The 18,178-nt window shown below is 35.8% G+C and overlaps 1 protein-coding gene and 1 long non-coding RNA gene across 3 annotated transcripts; both read left to right on the top strand.

Annotated features, from left to right (window-relative positions):
- The first annotated feature begins 4,975 nt into the window (after nt 1-4,975).
- LOC126866999 (uncharacterized) lies at nt 4,976-9,005 on the top strand. Of its 2 annotated transcripts, XR_007690123.1 has the most exons (5): nt 4,976-5,187; nt 7,796-7,877; nt 7,977-8,144; nt 8,221-8,619; nt 8,666-9,005. It is a non-coding gene; the product is annotated as an uncharacterized LOC126866999 (long non-coding RNA). The 2 variants fall into 2 exon arrangements; XR_007690122.1 differs by having other exon boundaries at nt 7,977-8,619.
- Nucleotides 9,006-9,260: 255 nt separating this feature from the next.
- Nucleotides 9,261-17,797, top strand: LOC126866926 (mitogen-activated protein kinase kinase kinase 4). Its single transcript, XM_050620941.1, has 18 exons — nt 9,261-9,408; nt 10,586-10,720; nt 11,941-12,220; nt 12,305-12,496; nt 12,587-12,777; nt 12,858-13,274; nt 13,349-13,591; nt 13,673-13,897; nt 14,281-14,697; nt 14,756-14,863; nt 14,930-15,089; nt 15,155-15,605; nt 15,683-16,048; nt 16,124-16,311; nt 16,385-16,553; nt 16,646-16,768; nt 16,937-17,088; nt 17,166-17,797. Exons 1-18 carry the CDS (start codon nt 9,329-9,331, stop codon nt 17,343-17,345), a joined length of 4,077 nt encoding a protein of 1,358 aa, XP_050476898.1. The 5' UTR covers nt 9,261-9,328; the 3' UTR covers nt 17,346-17,797.
- The last annotated feature ends 381 nt before the right edge of the window (nt 17,798-18,178 follow it).

Genomic DNA, 18,178 nt, shown 5'->3' with positions numbered 1-18,178 from the left:
TAGGAGCGGACAGCGACGAGCTTCTGGCGCCCTCTGAGCATGGCCTCGACGACCGCTTCGGGGGCTAAGCTCTCGCCGATGTCGAGCCGTAGGACGCGCCGCGGTTCTGCCCGCGCTGGGCAAAACTGCAGCGTGTGTTGCGCCGTGTCCTCTTCCTCGCAGTGGTGACAGATGGACGTCACCTCTCTCCGAATCCTGAGCAGATACTCGCCGAAAACTCCGTGACCGGTGAGCACCTGCGTCATCCTGAAGGTCAGCGACACCCCGCCTCGATCTCTCCAGGCTTCCCAGCTGGGAAGCACGGCACGAACAGCCCGATGTGGCCGCACAGCGTCTTCCTCGATCAGCTGAGAGCGCCATCGCTCCCTTATCTCCATCTTCGCCTCCTCCCGGACGTTTAGGGCCGACTGGCTGGTGGACGATGGCGTCGTCGTACGTCCGTCCGAGCTCGGGCCCCTCAGGTGTTCGTACACCCGTCGGAGCGCGAGGGCTTACAGCTCGAACGGGGGGGACGCCGCCAGCACGGTCGCCGACGCGTAGGATGTCGTCCTGTATCCTCTCGCTATGCGGACGGCGGTCGTCCTCTGCAGCCTCCGCAGCAGGATGAGACTGCGGCGACTAGCCATCAGGTTTTAGGCCCAAACGGGAGCCCCGTACAGGACTCGGGACCGGACCACTCCCTCGTAGAGTCGGCGGACTCCCGATCCTGCTTCGCCGATGTTCGCTAGGAGGCCGCACAAGGTGTTGGCTGCGGCCGTCACCCTCGGGACCAGGAGCTCGAAGTGTGGTCCGAACGTCCATCTGCTGTCGATGGTGAGACCCAGGTACTTCATTTGGCGTCTCGCCTCTCTCTTCTCCTCTTCTTCGCTGATGGTCGCGGACAGTTCGGGAGGAGGTGTTCCTCTGCGGCGGTGGTCGAAGAACCAAAGGGCCTCGGATTTGGCCGGTGACACTCAGGCTGAGCCTCCGAATGGCGCGTACCACGGCGTCCTCCGTAAGATTCGCCGTCTCGTGCCGCCACCGTCCCCCGGCCAGAACCAGAGTATCGTCGGCGCAACACACCATGCCTGCGCCCGGGGGCATAGGACATCGGAGGACGGAGTCGTAGGCCGTGACCGATAGTATGGGTCCCTGTATCGAACCCTGCGGAACGCCGCGCTCGACCCGTCTTCTCTCTTCTTCGTTCTTCCCGGTGTAGACGATCCACCTGTCGGTCAGGTACGCCCGGATGACCCCGACGAGGTACGCCGGAACCTCGAAGTGTCGCAGGGCCTCTCGAATCCTGGCCCAGGGGACGGAGTTGAAGGCGTTCGTGACGTTCAGAGATACCGCCAACGCCACTCCTTCTCGGGAGACCGTGTCTTCGGCCATGATCCTCAGCCTTCTCACCGCGTCCACCGTCGAGCGGCCTCGGCGAAATCCGTACTGGCTGTCGTGCCATCCGGTCATCCTCTCCGACATATGGGCCTGCAGCCGGGCGGCGATAATCCTTTCGAATAACTTGCCCACCTCGTCGAGCATGCATATCAGCCTGTACGCGGACGGCGAGTCCGGCGGACGACCCTCTTTCCCCAACAGGACCAATCTCGCCGTCCGCCATGACCGGGGGTAGACGCCCTCCTCTAGGCATCTGGTGAACAAATGTCGCAGGCGGGGAGCCATGATGTCGATTGACTCCACCCAAACTCGGCCTGGGATTCCATCTGGACCCGGTGCCACGTCGCGGGATGCCATCCTCCTTGTAGCTTCGAAGAGCTCCTCTTCGGTGACTCGCAGCTCCTCGCTCCATCCCATCGTCGTCGTCACCGCCTCCTCGTCGTCGGAGGAGGACGAGAATGGCGCTGATTGCCTCGCGTCCCTGTCTTCCGGCGGGAACAGGGTCCCGATGACGTTGGCCAGCAACAGCGGATCCATGTTCGCTTCGATCAGCTCCGTCGAGGACCGAGTTTTCGCGATCTTGATCTCCCGCTGGAGAGTGCGTCTCGACTCTCTGTACGCCTCGTAGCAGCTGGAGATCTCCTCTTCGTCGCGTGTCAGCTTGCGACGACGAGCCCTCAGGAATTTTCTGCGGGCTCGAATGCAGCTCTCTCGCATCTCCGCGATCTCCGGAGTCCACCAAGACTCTCTGCGTTCGCGTCTACCCCCCGGAACGGAGCGCGGCATCGAGGCGTCGCACGCCGCGCTCATGTATCTTCGGAGCTCGTCCGCCTCCTCGTCGACGCTTCCCTGCGTGATTGTCCGTCGGGCGTCCCAGTTCCAGGCGGAAACGATGGCCGCCGCCCGTAGCATGTCCTTGTCCTTCTCCGTGAGACGCCATCTCGGTGGTGGGCGGCAACGGTTCTCTCCTTGTCGTCGCCGGGCGTTGTCTTCGGCCTCCTCCATCAGTATGTGTAGAGGTGGTCGGATAGAGGGGTTTCCACCCCTTCGGCCACTCTCCAGTCGTGGATTCGCCTGAACAGCTCCGGGGTAGTCCACGTGACGTCGACTACGGAGGATCCTCTCCACGTCACGCAGGTGCTCGCCGAGCCACGCTGTTTGCCAGCAGGAGCCCGAGACCCGCTGCCCAATCGGTAAGCGTCCTTCCCTGAGAGTTGGTTCTGGGGTTTCCGTATATCCTCGACCTAGTAAATACTTATATATTTAAATATAAATTCATCTTAGTTGATCTTATATCCGATAATTGTAAATTCGTAAATTGCAAATCAACTTGTAAGTTCTATTTGTGGTCTAAATATTTCTGAATTCTCTCATAAATAGAAAGAGTAATTTATATAACTATATTAATTATATTAATTATACAGTTGTATAAATTTTCCCTTAACGTCCTCATTGAATAAGAAAGTAAAGATTCAGGCGCCATAGTAGCCGATTTGTAAAACACAACACCCGATATTTAAGAGCCTTATCACCAACACCGGAGTTTTCAGACCTTTATATACGACTGTGGACAAGACCCATCTATTAGTACAAGCCTGAAGTTAAAATACTAGTTCGAAGCAATACATACAAAGTGAGTACGAAATTCGACTTTTCCTGTAACCATTATAGAAATAATTTTTTATCCGCATTTAGAACTTCTTTAAACATGGTTCTTATGGAACACATATTGTAAAACAGATATTTTAATATTATTATATTATATTTCGTATTAGAAAAGGTTCTATAAGATAAATAAAAGTACTAAACTATTAAACATTGGTGTTATTTAACAATATAATATCGTATTATTCATATATTTCTTTAATAAAAGACATTTAATAAATAGAATACATGAACATACATTTACGTATTATAATACCATTTAATTTTTTTTTTATTAAGCATAATAATATTCAATAACATACTGACCTTCCTATCCGTTGATTTTACAGAGAAAAACAAACTAGTTTTGAACCGTAAATTATCCACGTGAATATTGAAAATAAATAACATGTTTAAAATATCAATTTAATTTAAAATAATTATTTAATATTGTTGTAATACCATTAAAAAGATAGTGTTACTATTTATTTGTAATATTCTCGTAGGTAATTCACAGTTTAAACCTATTTTGTGTTTTTCTTTGAAATCAACAGTTAGGCAAGTCAGGACGTTATACATGACATTTATGTATTTATATACAGCATGCCATAAGTGAAAGTTAAATAGTATTATTATTAGTTAATTAGTATTGCGGTTAAATTGATATTTTGAATATGTATTGTGGCGGCACTTGACAGTAAACTGTTTACGCCGCATGACGCACGACACAAAGACCCTATACCTGCGGACAGGATGATTGCCAGATGTCGATACATTCGTACCGAATATTTCCAGCTAGCCTAAGGACCGCTATAAATCTTAGAATTTATTTTAGCTAAGGTCCTCCAAAGAGACAAACAGTCGTTGTTTATCAGTCTCGAAGTCGACCACCTACCACGGGGACACACGAGAAATCCGCTATCTCTCACGTACGATGCTTCCCGCTAGCAACACCCTCTCAAGGGCAGCTAGCATCCTTTTCCAACGACCAACACGAATTAGCCAATAAACATTAGCGTACATTTCCCTCACTTTCCGAACCAAAGCTTTTCTCAACGAATCCGATGCCTTCCCATCCTTAGACACATCCCAACGCAATCTTCCTCCGCACCAGCATCGCGACAAAAAAGTCTGTCTATTACAGCGAGTCAACACACAACGATCGTTACACTTACACGGTTCGAGTCGAATAATTACCTAAGCTCTCGACATCTCGTCCAATCATTGTCCGCACTCGCAGCGCATCTCGAATCATAGCTATCCAAGCTCTAACTTGTAACCGCGCATTCGCGAACCGAATATAATCGCGAGTCCTGCGTCAAGTGTACTCATTGACATTACGGTGAATAAACATTTATCGTTGAATATATCTGAGTTTTCCTTCCGACCCTATCACGACATATCACCTCATTATTTATTTGTAACATTCTTGTAGGTAATTCATAGTTTAAAGCTATTTCGTGTTTCTTTTTGAAATCAACAGTTAAGAAGGTCAGAACATTATGAAATAACTTGTTTATATGGAACTTTTGTTATTCAGTTTTTTAAAATATCTGTTCCATGAGAACACTTTTTAAAGAAGTTTCTAAAGGCAATGTTTCTTTCCATAAAAATTCTACAAGCACAAATATTTTCTTAAACAAATAATTTGTTATAATTATATCGTAAAACTCGACATTACGAACAATTTTGTACTGTACATATAAGGGCTGGACTCGTTTAGTTTCTGAGATATGCCGGCTTATGGCATGGCAGCCGGAAGAAGTTACCTATATAATAATATATGTCGGATTTGCACTGGGAGTAGGGTTGTGGGCGTCAAATGAATCTTCTCGAGAATTAGCCATTGGTACGGTACACACGGGCGTAGTTTATTGCAATGATAGAATTATTACAGTCTTGACAATTGATCATGGCGGTTCGGCACTCGCGACACTAGTGACGATGGTCTCGGCCAACGGGATGACAACAGAACGTACTCACAAAGTCTAAGTCTGGTTAAAACGTGAAATAATCACTGATCGCGAAGATGTTACTCTTTAATCGATGAGATCGCGAGCGAGAGTGACTTTCCCGTCCCGATGATGCCACAGAGGAAAACTATATTGGGGTGTGTCTAAGGACACGAGATCATCGGATTCGTCGAGAAAAGCCTTCGTTCAGAAAGTAAGGGAAATTGGCGTTGCCGCTAATTGGTCAATCTCCATACCGGTAGTTAGAAAAAGATGCTAGCCGCCCTCGAGGGAAAGTTGCTAGTGGGAGACGCCGCTCGTTGAAAAATAGGTCTCCCCTATTTTCCCGTAGTTGGGACAAAGACCGTTTATCTGTTTGAAGGACTTTAGTTGACTAAATCTTAAGATTTATAACGGGCCTCGAGCCAATCATCTTACTCGAAGAATAGGGTCTGCGTGTGGCGAGCCACGGGATAGAAACCGTTGGAATGTTTACTGTCGCGTGTCGCCACGAATATTTCTTTTAAGGAGAGCTATAGGATTACTCCATACCTTTGTTAGACAAAGCGTTCATCCCTTGGCCGCGGCTACGTTGGGCGACAGACTGTCGCCTCGAACCAGAGCTCGCTATCACCAATGTCGAACAATTACAATCGGATTGAATAACTACAATTGTTTAATTACTGCTATAATAGACTCTAGATTACAATGTTGCGATAAAAGATAAAAACTAGGTTTGGCTTACGCGTTGCTTTATGCGCTAACCGGAAAAATTGACCTCTATCCGAAACCTATGTAAACCACAAACAAAAGATAAGAAATAGATTTGTTTAGAGGTCATTTTACCCGTCCGCCGTAAGACGTCCGGCAACAAATACCGACGTATATGTTACCACAAACGCACACTTACAGACTGAATTCACTGTAGCCGCACCGGTTATTTTTCATGAGTATCTCAGAAATTAAACCCGTCCAGCTCTATATTAGTTCAGTATAGGAAAAAGTTGTTCAAAATATCGACTTCCATAATGTATCCAAAACTTATCGAAATCGCGGAGAGTAGTTATTTCTACGGTTTTACCTAAATTAGGACAGAGTTTTTTAGAAACGAAAGATAATTCTTTTATAATCTTTCCTCCTTCTCCGTTTAAAGTGGTCTTATTTACTGTTAATATTTTGAATTTCCTTGGATGAGATAAATTTTGCAGATATTACCCAGTTTTCTTTTGAATCTATTATGTCAAATATATTGTATATATTGTCAAATATATTGATCTATTGATATATCTTCCTGTCCATTATAGTCTATATTCATTATAGGTTTAAGTTTTCTCTTATTGTCAAGATGTTAACTGGCCTATATTGCCCAATAGAAAATGTTTCTTTGGCTTTTTGGTCCCTTTTTCTGTTTCTCATTCCTTTATTCTTCTTTTTTCAAATTCTCATATCTCACTCTCTATTTTCTCTTTCTCATGTCAACAGCACCTGATCACCCATTATGGGCTAACTGTGCCTAACGCAGCTTGATTTCGATTTTCTTATGGGTATCCGGTTGTTTCTGCATGGCCAAGACTGGCAAATAAAACCAATTACTATCTTATGTAATAATTATGTAAGTTATGCAGTCTTTTCTTTTTCTGTAAGAGATCATATATGTAAAACCACTGATACTTGGACCATCTGTTAAGAGATGTTTATTTTTTAAAAATATAATTTTTTTAAACATTTATTAACTTTGGTAAATCTGTTTAATTACTTCGTTGTGGCACGTACATAATGAGAAACGGCGGACTTGTAATTAACTATGCTTTCACCAATTTCGATGATTCTTAAATATATAGCTAATAGTTTTTGTACTTTTATTTATCTTATAGAATCTTTTTTAGTACACGATCTAAACAGATATTTTATTATACATATTCTAAAATATCTGTTCCATGAGAACACTTTTTAAAGAAGTTCCTAATATGGATTAAAAATTATTTCTGTAATGGTTTATATAAACATGTTGACTTTGTACTTACTGCTTATTGCTTTGAACTTGAACACTTAAGTTTATGGCTGGTTTATGACTGGCCTGTCAATGCATGGCCTAAACTCCTGAACCTGGAAATATGAAGTAAATACGAACTACTTTAACAAGTAACATAATATAACTATACATTATATATTGTTTTCTTTTTTGTACGGTACAATGTTACCATATTAGATTACAAACTGGGAGTGGTGAAACAGACGGCAATTGCAATTAATGCATAGCAAAGCAAGGATTATTAAATATTCACTCTGTACATAAACCAATATAAAATACTCCATTTTCTAGACTTGGCCCAGAAAATGGTAAGAGAGCATATATATTTGCAAATATACTTAAGGAAAGTGGCAGCAACAACCAAAACCTATTAGCTTTGGGAAATGTCATACCTAAACTAAAAAATGTTGCAAGATCTAAAGAATATAGAAGAAAATAATTTTATGTCAAAGTAAGAAGTTTAATTAAATATAAAAATGATAATTTTTTAAATTTTATTCATTTATAACAACCAGTAGCGTAGAGTTATTTCTTTGAGTTTCTAAACTTATTTATGGTTGTAAAAGAGTATAGGATTAGAAAAGAAAATAGCGAAATTAAGGCAAAAGATATTAGTGTGAAATAGGATTGATAAAATGAAAGCGAAGTAAGCTGTCAATAAAAGACTGATAGTAATGAATCAAGACTATTGTTCCTGATGCTTTAATTAAACAATAATCAATTTTGTTTTTTTATTTTATATTTAGGAAGCTCTAGATTTGAATTATAATTTGTTTTGCATACTTTCCAGTTTCCAGATAAAATACAAAGTAAGGAAAATTTGAATCCTAATACTATGGAAAAAGATCCAGATTTATCATCATTTAGCAGTTGTGCGTAAAATCTCTTGATAAGCATTCATTAGCCTTTACATTAAAAACGATATTTTTTATATCATTAATTCTAAGTAACAACATAATTTTTATTTTCAGTGTACAAAAAGTTAATTAGTTGTTAAGTCAGATAAGAATAGTCTCCAGGAATTTTAAAATGTATATGCGCATCACTGCAGTGTCAGATACAACGGTGCAATTAGAAGAAGATAAGATAATGAATGATGAAGATAAGAAGAAGATAATGAATTTCCAAAAAAAGCTAAAGTACATTTAAATTATATTTTTATAACTTCATCTGTACAATGATGTTGTTAAAACCTTAACTTTTTTGTTGAAACAGGTTGATGGAATAAATTTCCTGGTTGCCATTAACACAAAGTCCAATTGTCTAAAAATGTAATTTGTGATAAAGTATAACATTTTTTTTAACATTTATTTATTTCCATGTATTTTTCTTTATTTGTGATCCATGTCTTCTGACTTTAGATAATTTCTAATTATATCTACAATATTTATTAACTTTATGAATATATAAATTTTATTTTATGGCCTATGAGAAACAATTTGAATCTGTTTAATACAAATAAATTCAGGTGGAAATGTTACCACTCCGGGGACAGGCTGCTTTGACGAGCACATAGCCTGATTTCTTTGATGTTTTTGGAGCGATTGAAAAAGATTCAAAGCAATCAATGTTATATGTAATATATAGATAACGATTTTGTATTATTTAAGCATTGTATTGTATAGTATTGTAGTATTGTATAAGCATTTTAGTATTGTAGAAATACTTTCATAACTTTTTGTTTATAGCATTCACTGCTTTTTTTACTGTTTTATTTAACAGTAGAAAAATTTTTATAAGATACCGTATGAAGTATGAAAGATGCGAATTCGCGTCTCAGGCCTCAGAGTGTTAATGTATGTGATATTATTAATATATTTGAGAATTTAATAATGTAGTATGAGAATTATTAATATATTTGAATAAAAATGCTAAAAAAAGAAACCACGTCATAAAAAAGGAGCAAAATTGCACCGTTTGTTTAAATGGAATGTTTTAAATGTACAATAAACATAAATATGTATAGAACATTAAACATAAACTATAGAATGTCTTATTTAGCATACCATTCTTCATTGGATAGCGAACTTAAAAGTAGCAATAATTGTAGATATTCTTCATATATTTAATCGATTTCGTTTAGATGAAACGGGTGTTGCACTTACTGTTAAATATTTTTTGGTTAGTTTGCTCAGAACTGAGGAAGATAGAAGTGAACTATTTCATTGGACAGTATCGATATTAGAGTATATCGTTATATTCAACATCGATACTTGAATTGAAAAGTATCGATATTCGAAACATCGATACTCTATCGCCCATTACTATTCAGTGGACGATTACAACGGTGCCTTGAGTGCGATGTGTTTGTCATCTGAGGAGAATGTTTCGTTATGATATACAAAGTCATGTTACAGAAAATTCATTCTCAGGTTCATCAGACGATGATAATGGCTATGTTAGGTAAGTTTGTCAGATGTTCGTTTTGCCACGTGATTCGAACAACTTACAGTAACAGTAATACAAAAATACCACCGGTAAGAATTTTGATTGGAGCAATGTCTACGTTTTGTTTACATGTCATTCAACATTTTTTCGACTTTTAGTACTTAAAACAGGATCGCTGGTACATTACTATAACAAACAATATAGTAAAATACAATGAATAAGTTTATTACCCATGCGAAACGAGTGTCGATCTTGGAGTGACGACATTTATCAATATGTGGATAGTATATTTCATGCATTGGCACTTCGTGGCAAAGTGTCAACGTTGTATAAAAATGTTGTACAGAAAAGCAAGCGCCTATTTCGTTTATCAAAATAGATATCTGTTTAGTGTGATGCGATGCATATAATTCCGTTTACTATACTCATAATTTTAATATTTATGTCTGTCATATGCAACATTGTAAAATTATTACATGTAACGTAAAATTGGTCACTCATTTCATATACTCATGTATTTAATCAAATAGTTGTTTATTAACACTTATTTGAAACAAAATTAATAATAGTACAGGTACAGTTTCTTAAAATACATGATAAGTTTTTATTAATATCTGGTTTTGGTTGTATCATTTTTGTATATAATTAGATTATAATTTATTTAATTGTTCAAAACAATTTGACAAGTACATAGAATAAAAAAAATAAAAAGTACTAAGAATAAAAATGATTCATTGATTTACTTCCGCATATAATTAATATTTTAATATGATTATTTTATTATTTTTCCCACATGTAATGAACGTTTTTAATAATAATAATTTAATACTATTATGATATTACACATGCTATATATCGTAATTCTAAGTACATATATGTACGTGCATTCTATATACGTATCATTTCATGCACATACGTCGATAAACCGATATAATTATAAAATTAAAGATATTTAAATTGTTAAATATTTCAATGAATATTTTTTATATACAAACCTGGCTGCAAGTATTTGAAGGATATTTTTAGCGCTATATGTTTATCATTGAACTTTTTCAGTAATATTATTTTATATGTATGGTAATGTTATTTGACGATACAAGTAAGTTTTAGTTTGTAATGTTTAAAAATTTGATGTATCTCCTCCGAATTTTATTTTTATTTGATCTATTTTAGTAGTTCATGCCTTTTTCAGGAAAAAAGGTTCAAGCTGTTCGACAAGTGAATTCGATGACTCGATTCAAGCAATGTGCGATATTTATGGACAGACACCACCGAGAACTCGACTTAATCGAAAGAAGCGATACATGAGACAAAAACTTAGCGGAGGGTAAGTTAATTAGCGTTTACTTTTCTTATACGCGAAACAGTTGAAGCGTTCCTTCATTTTTCCCAATATATCTCTACATGTTTAATGTTAAATTTTAATAATTGTTTTTCTAATTAATAGAAAATTTGGAAATACAATAAAAACAATAGCCTGAGAAAAACATTTATGAAACCGTACATTTACACGTATTTACATATACATATGATCTTTAATCTAATTTGCAACAATTGTTTTATAATTTGTAAATTGTAAATGTATGTGTAAAATTATATCAAGATATTATTATGAAAGTAGATATCATTAATAAAAATATATTTACGATAAATCATAATGTTATAATGATAAAAATATTATGATCGATCTTTATAATATAATTTTATCAATGTATATGTAAGATTATATATTTTATACAAATAATAAAATAGGATAAAATAGAATTTTTATTTCATTAATTTTTATTAATGTAGACAAATAATAATAAACATGTTGTCTTATTGCAAAAGGTATAATGGTAAAGGATAGATAGCTATGTAGAAGGCACAATATTTAATATAATTATTTAAGAGACAACATTTAATACATTTTTTAAAAGGATTGTTTTTTTAACGGAGATAGTTAAATGGGGCTTAACTAAATAAATGCAATATAATGCAGTAATACATAATAATACAGTATAATTACAGTTTCTCCAATATTCCATAAGTTTTTTTAAATCATTCGTAAAGATAAAATAAAAAGAATTGTTGTAATTGGTATCTTTAAGTTTTTAAAGCAGTTTATTAACAGTTAGTATGAATTTAAGAAAATCCATCATACCTTGTATCCATCTTAAGTGAATCAAAATGAAGAATTTGACTAAAATGGTACTCAATGAGTCACCAATATTTTGTATATAATGTATATCAAAATTAATATGCTATTACAAGTGTTCATGATACATTGCAAATATAAATCAGCGTATTCCAGAAGAGTATATTATAAATTATTTCTGTTTATCAAATAAAATGAAAGAACGAGTTTTTTAAGCGATCTTAAACAATTTTTTCGTAAATGTTAAATTACATATATGAAGTTTTATTAAATATTAAAAGATAAAAATATATTCCTTTACAATTTCATACACGTATTCATATATGTTAAAAAATATATTATACATATCTTTTTGAATACCGTATTTTGTCATATATTTAATCGTACACATAAATTTAATTAATTTTAAGGGAAACGAAATCGTTAGAAAAAGACATACCATCGAAAGCAGCGATCCGCAGGCGCAATACTCTGGACAACATTATTTTTAACGAAATGTGTGACAAAGCAGATAAGGATTGTGAAAACGAGGTGAACCAAGATATAGCGAAGGAAGGAAATCGAAAATGCAAAAGGACATTGAAAGTGTTACGTGGAACTGAAAGAGATTTAAAACTGGATATGGAGGCAGCTTATAATTATAACGAGAAATTTGATCCTCATCAAGTATCTACTCCTAATCATATGAAGGTATAAAATAATAATAAATAATTTGAATTGTAGAAAATTGTTTGGCGAATTTCCAGATGTAAAACTAATTGAAAATTTTTATAGATTGAAACTCGAAATAGATTCCGTAGCTTGCGATCCAAACCTGTTGATGTAGAAGAGAGAAAGCCTAAAGTTAAACTTACCGAGAAAATTCCAATTACTGGTGATAGGGAATCGATCGCGCAATCACCAAAAACGTTGAGTCTTAAAGAACGGGAATTATTTCATGATACATTTTCTTTTTTAATTAGATTGGTATGAGAATATTCTATTACGAATAATCTCATAAAAAATACATTTATATCAAAAATTTGCACATACTAAAGTTTTGTTTATATTTTGTAGGGAAGTACGGAACGTAATTGCCGTCGGCAAATCAGTCATGAAGAAACGCGATGGCAAAACGAATTGAAAGATCTAATATGGCTAGAACTACAAGCTCACCATGCTGATCGGAGTCCAATGGCTCAAGATGAGTACTTGTGCAAGCAACGTGAGGCTGTAGAAGGTTTACTTAAAGAAATAATGGAGTATAGGTAAATTATGTAAGAATTTAATAGATTCCTACAGTTATAAAATCGGAAAAGAATTTAAATAAAATAATGTTAATTTTTAGATATGATCCTATTGCGAGTGTAAAGAATGATAATACGCCTTGGATTAATATTAATACCACGCGTATTGATCGAATAGTAAATGTAGGATCTAGTCCAAATATAGAATTAGGTATTTGTCCAGGTTGTCTTTCGATGTATTGTAGAGCATGTGCACGAGCACAAGGTGAAGCTTTACAGCAAGTAGAAGGATTACTGTCTAGGCTAGAGGTAGCAGAAGCACTTTATCCTTCGTCACAAGCCTTTGCTGCACATTATCCTTTATACAAAAGTACAGAATTTATTGGTAGAGTGAAGGCAATGTGTCTTTGGTATAATATGACTAAGCATCATCGACTCAAATTACAAATACTGGGAAAATTATTAATGATGTCGCATACAAAGAAAAAACACGATGATACTGGAGATTCTGGAATAAGGTGTCAGAAATAATGATATTATCATAACAAAATACGATATTAAACAAGGAAATTTACTCTTTTTTTCGTTTTAGTTCACGATCTTCCGATGTGACCGATCATTTAGAGTGGAAGCAAACTTTGGTACGATTTGATACTTCAAACCAACAAGATGAAAATTCCAGCCCTTCAGATAGCAATAATAGTAATAATTCTTCTGGTTTATCTTTCGTACAATCCTGGCCTTCTACTCCTGAATCGTCATTTACATGTGCAGACGATGATAAAAACGATAGATTTGACTTTTACTTAGTTGAATTCGATCGGCAAGCTTACAGGTGAATATTATGTTAAAGTATTAAAAAATCCTTTTACGTTTAATGAATAGGTTAATTCTTTCTTTTTTCTTTAATTCCTAGGAAGTATATTGAAGATGTATTAAAGACTAGAGGTTTAAGAAAAAGTTTAAATTTTCTTGAGAGATTACATACTTCTGTCTTGAGGAAAGCAAGGTTGACGTTAGAAAAAAGTGATATAAGTGAATCTAATAATACTTTGAACGAAGAGTATGAAGGCGATGAAGAATTGCGACGATATGGCGTGTGGAGCTCCGAAGCAAGAGAATTAAATCTTCCATCTTATAGGTAAAACGTTCGTATATACAGGGTGGTTGGTAATTGGTGGTACAAGCGGAAAGGGGGTGATTCTACGCGAAAAAGAAGTCGAAAATATAGAATAAAAATTTTTCGTTTGAGGCTTTGTTTTCGAGAAAATCGACTTTGAATTTTCGCTCGGTACGCGTGCGATACGTTATAACGAATCTCACTGTAGATCGTTGTCTCGATGGAAAAACTAAAAAAAAAAAAAAAAAATTTAACAAAACATGTTTATTCTATATTTTCGACTTCATTTTTCGCGTAGAATCACCCCCTTTCCGCGTGTACCACCAGTTACCAACCACCCTGTATATATTTTGTTTATATTTTATTCTAAAAGTTTTGCATTAAATAACAAAAAAATTTTTTAGGGCTGCTTTCGTGTTTTTGTCTCGTGTTCCGTTAGATGTTGTTCATGAGTTTTTAAGAATGAGATTAGAACAAAAACCAGAACAACCTAGTCCACTATCAGTTCGACAACTTATGCGTGAACTTAGGGAAGGTCTTAGAATTGCATGTATCCATCGCGACAGATTTGCAGCTCATTCTTGTGCAGCAGTTGTCAATAATAATGATAGTTGCGAAAATTTATTTCAAGAAAACGTGAAAGATTTTGACAAAAGTTTGAAGGCTGTTTTTGAAGTATATCTTGATTACCTTCAGCAGTGGGTAGATATGGTACAGCATGACAGTTTCCATAAAAATTTGATTATGGATGAGTGGATGTTTGTAAAATCAATAGCAGGAAATATATTAAATGGATACGAGATTGCGGGAGTTAAATTCTGGTGAGTTACATCGTAATATTTTTGTAATGTATATATTCTTCCGCGTTTTATTTTATAGTGAAATCGCAAAAACTATGATTGAACAAGTTAAAGAATACCTTAACGAGAGACCACGGGAGATTCAGGAAAATTTTGAGGATTGGAATGATGATGATTGGTCAAACAGGTAAAATTGGATTACTTTGTAAATTATACTATAAATGTTTTTACTTTATTCTGGCATATCACTCAGATTTCAGCGAATGTTTGTACGACGTGAATGGCAAGGAATGTTTGTAGAAGCTCGGGAGAAGGTGGTTAAAGGTGTTATGCTTGCTAAGTGTTTGAAACGTGATATTGTAAATTGGTCTATCTTTGACAAAGAATTAGAAAAATCATTAACATCTTTAAAGGTAAAAGTTATTATACATTAAGCTAGAATTATTCCTTTACAAAGAAATATTCCTTATATATTTAGGATACAGTCATGGATCTCAGACTCGATATCACAAACGTTATTGAAAATTTTCAACGTGATCTCAAAAAAATAGAAGAATCAAATTATGAATATGATCGATCTGCTATACGTTCAAGAATAAGGGAAATACTTCATCAGGCTTATCGAATGGGGTTTGATTACCATAAAGAAACATGTAAACTATTTGCACTTGAAGAAAAAGCTATTTTAGCTGAAAGTCTGGTTTCTTTCGCCTTTTTGTGGATGGAGTTCGTTAGAACACGATGTGAACGTGGAAGAGGTTTACGACCTAGGTGGGCAAATCAAGGTTTAGAATTTTTAATTACAGTATGCGAACCACATAATACCAAACATTTAACTGATGAAGAATTTGAGGAATTAAAAACCTGTATGGATCGTTGTATTTCGCACGTTGTTGGAAGTGCAAGTACTGCTACAAATGAAACAGAAAGTAAAGTTCTATTTTTATTCTATGTTTGAGCATTATTTATTCTTTAATCAGATGTTGATCAGCTGTCTTCATTGCAGATTTAAAAAGGTTACCTCATTCAAGAGCGTCTTCACCTTGTCATACTAGAAGCAGAACTGCGAGTTTAAGTCTCCCTCAGAAATCTAGAGATAATGTTAGATCTCCAGATATTCCAACGAGTTCTAGAAAATCCTTTTCATCAAGTGTGGTTGATGGAAATGTAGGTATTACTATAAATAGTTCTGACCATACTGTACCCAGGCAGGAAAGAATCAATCGGGCTATAAGAAAAGTTGAATGTGATATTGACGAGAGATTAAAAGGCCGCGAACTTATAGGGCAAGTTACTGATAGAAAAGCTGTTGATAGAGTTCGTATTAAAGCAAGAAGAGTTACCTTTACTTGGCAAAGAGGTATTAAAATAGGTAAGCTCAACTGAATATCAAAATGTATTAATTTTTATTTTAATATACATTATACATTAAAATTCTTCCTTATAGGACAAGGAAGATTTGGTAAAGTATATACCATAGTCAACAATCAAACTGGTGAGTTATTAGCTATGAAAGAAGTTCAGTTTCAACCTGGGGATCATAGAGCAATTAGACGTGTTGCCGAAGAGCTACAAATATTTGAAGGAATTCAATACAAACATTTAGTACGATACTATGGACTAGAAATTCATCGTGTAAGTTGATGTATATATAATAGAATATTCATATTTTTACAAATACATATGGATAACATTTGCCTTATTGTAGGAAGAAATGTTAATTTTTATGGAATTTTGCGCTGAGGGAACGTTAGAAAGTCTAGTAGCGGGCAGTGGAAATGGTCTACCAGAGTCATTAGTTAGAAAATATACACATCAACTCCTTTCAGCTGTAGCAGTACTCCATTCGCATGGAATAGTACATCGCGACATTAAATGTATGTTTTATATTGTAATATAACAATAATATATTATCCTGTACGTATATGATTTGACCACAAATCATGAAATATTTATATTTTATATCTAGCTGCAAACATTTTTTTAACGGATGAGGGTAATTGTTTGAAACTTGGTGATTTTGGAAGTGCTGTGCAAATTAAAGCACATACTACTATGCCGGGTGAATTACAAGGTTTTGTTGGTACTCAAGGTTAGCTTCAGCTTTTATTTATGATTACAGTAATGCCCATGGGTATGCACATTCATATATGTGTTATAGAAATAATTGTAACAAATAACAATAGCTTTCTGTACCTCATTCTAATATTTGTGATATTGTGTCTTTAAAAATAATTTAACATTTAATATTTGCACATAGCTTACATGGCACCGGAAGTATTTATGAAATCAGAAAGTAGTGGACATGGTAGAGCTGCTGATATTTGGTCAGTTGGTTGCTGCGTTATAGAAATGGCGAGTGGACGAAGACCTTGGTCAGATTATGATTCTAATTATCAAATTATGTTTAAGGTATGTGATAGTAATCACGCTTCTCTCCAGAATGTTTACCTTTTACATTGTTTTATTTTATGTATTAATTCCTTTAGGTGGGAATGGGTGAAACTCCAGCATTGCCCAAAAATCTTTCCATTGAAGGAGATAACCTAATTAGAAAATGTTTACAACATGATCCAAAGAAAAGGTTGACAGCAAATGCCTTACTTACACTTCCGTTTACACAAGCATACGAAGATGTTAACGCCGACTTGTTGATACTGCGACAATAAGCATAATAGGGATAGTCAACTCGTATGTAGATTCTTTCAGTTTGAAAGCATAAATTAACTTATAACACCGTTGTTACCTGCATCAGGTTAAATATATTGATAGTTCATATACTTTTACCATACCAGTTTCCTCTCTCAGATTATTTTACGGTTGTTTTCTTGTATTTGTATTCTAAAAAGTGGGAAAAATTAGGCATCTAGATAGTAAGTACTAATCTGGTTATGCAGTATTAAGGCGAAAATGTTTTAAGAAGAAAAGTAATTTTCTAACGTAAAGCATGTATTTTTAATACTATAGCAACAAAATATAATGCAGCTGATGTATGTAAATTTTTAACATTCCTACCTTTGAAGAAGGTACTTATATTGTGTACATACATACATATATGTATAATATTGTTGTAAATTATTTTACAATACAGAAAATAAATTGTTTGTTTTTTGTAGTTAAACATTGCACTGTGATTAACGAAAACATTGTATTGTTAGAAAAAGGAAATAAAAGTGGAAGGTGGTGCCACAATAGTGTTTATTTTTGCACAAGAAAACGTACACATGATACAACATACTTGCCGCAAATTAGTTAATTACAGAGGTATGCTGTGTATACTTTCCATATAAACAGAAAGTGAAGTGTGCTTACAAGTTTAACATTACTAAATATATATATCGCATACGAAGACGACTATTTCATAAAGAATTTTTTTTTTTTGCGATTCTGCAATTGTCACCTATTATTACCAACTGTGTTTATTATTTTATTACATCTTATAAGATATATGATATAATTTCATATCAACGACAGCAGTCTTCGTAAGGAATATTTGTATTTT

The sequence above is a fragment of the Bombus huntii genome, chromosome 6 (genome assembly GCF_024542735.1).
Source record: "Bombus huntii isolate Logan2020A chromosome 6, iyBomHunt1.1, whole genome shotgun sequence".
NCBI lineage: Eukaryota > Metazoa > Arthropoda > Insecta > Hymenoptera > Apidae > Bombus > Bombus huntii.
The sequence above is the reverse complement of the archived record's forward strand: the minus strand, read 5'-3'. Positions and strand labels throughout refer to the sequence as shown.

What these genes read in the sequence shown, in the direction of transcription:
- LOC126866926 (XM_050620941.1), top strand. Translation starts at nt 9,329, where the DNA reads ATGTTTCGTTATGATATACAAAGTCATGTTACAGAAAATTCATTCTCA. An exon ending in GCAAAGAGGTATTAAAATAG is followed by an intron (nt 16,049 to 16,123) that starts GTAAGCTCAACT and finishes TCTTCCTTATAG; the next exon opens with GACAAGGAAGATTTGGTAAA. An exon ending in ATTATCAAATTATGTTTAAG is followed by an intron (nt 17,089 to 17,165) that starts GTATGTGATAGT and finishes TAATTCCTTTAG; the next exon opens with GTGGGAATGGGTGAAACTCC.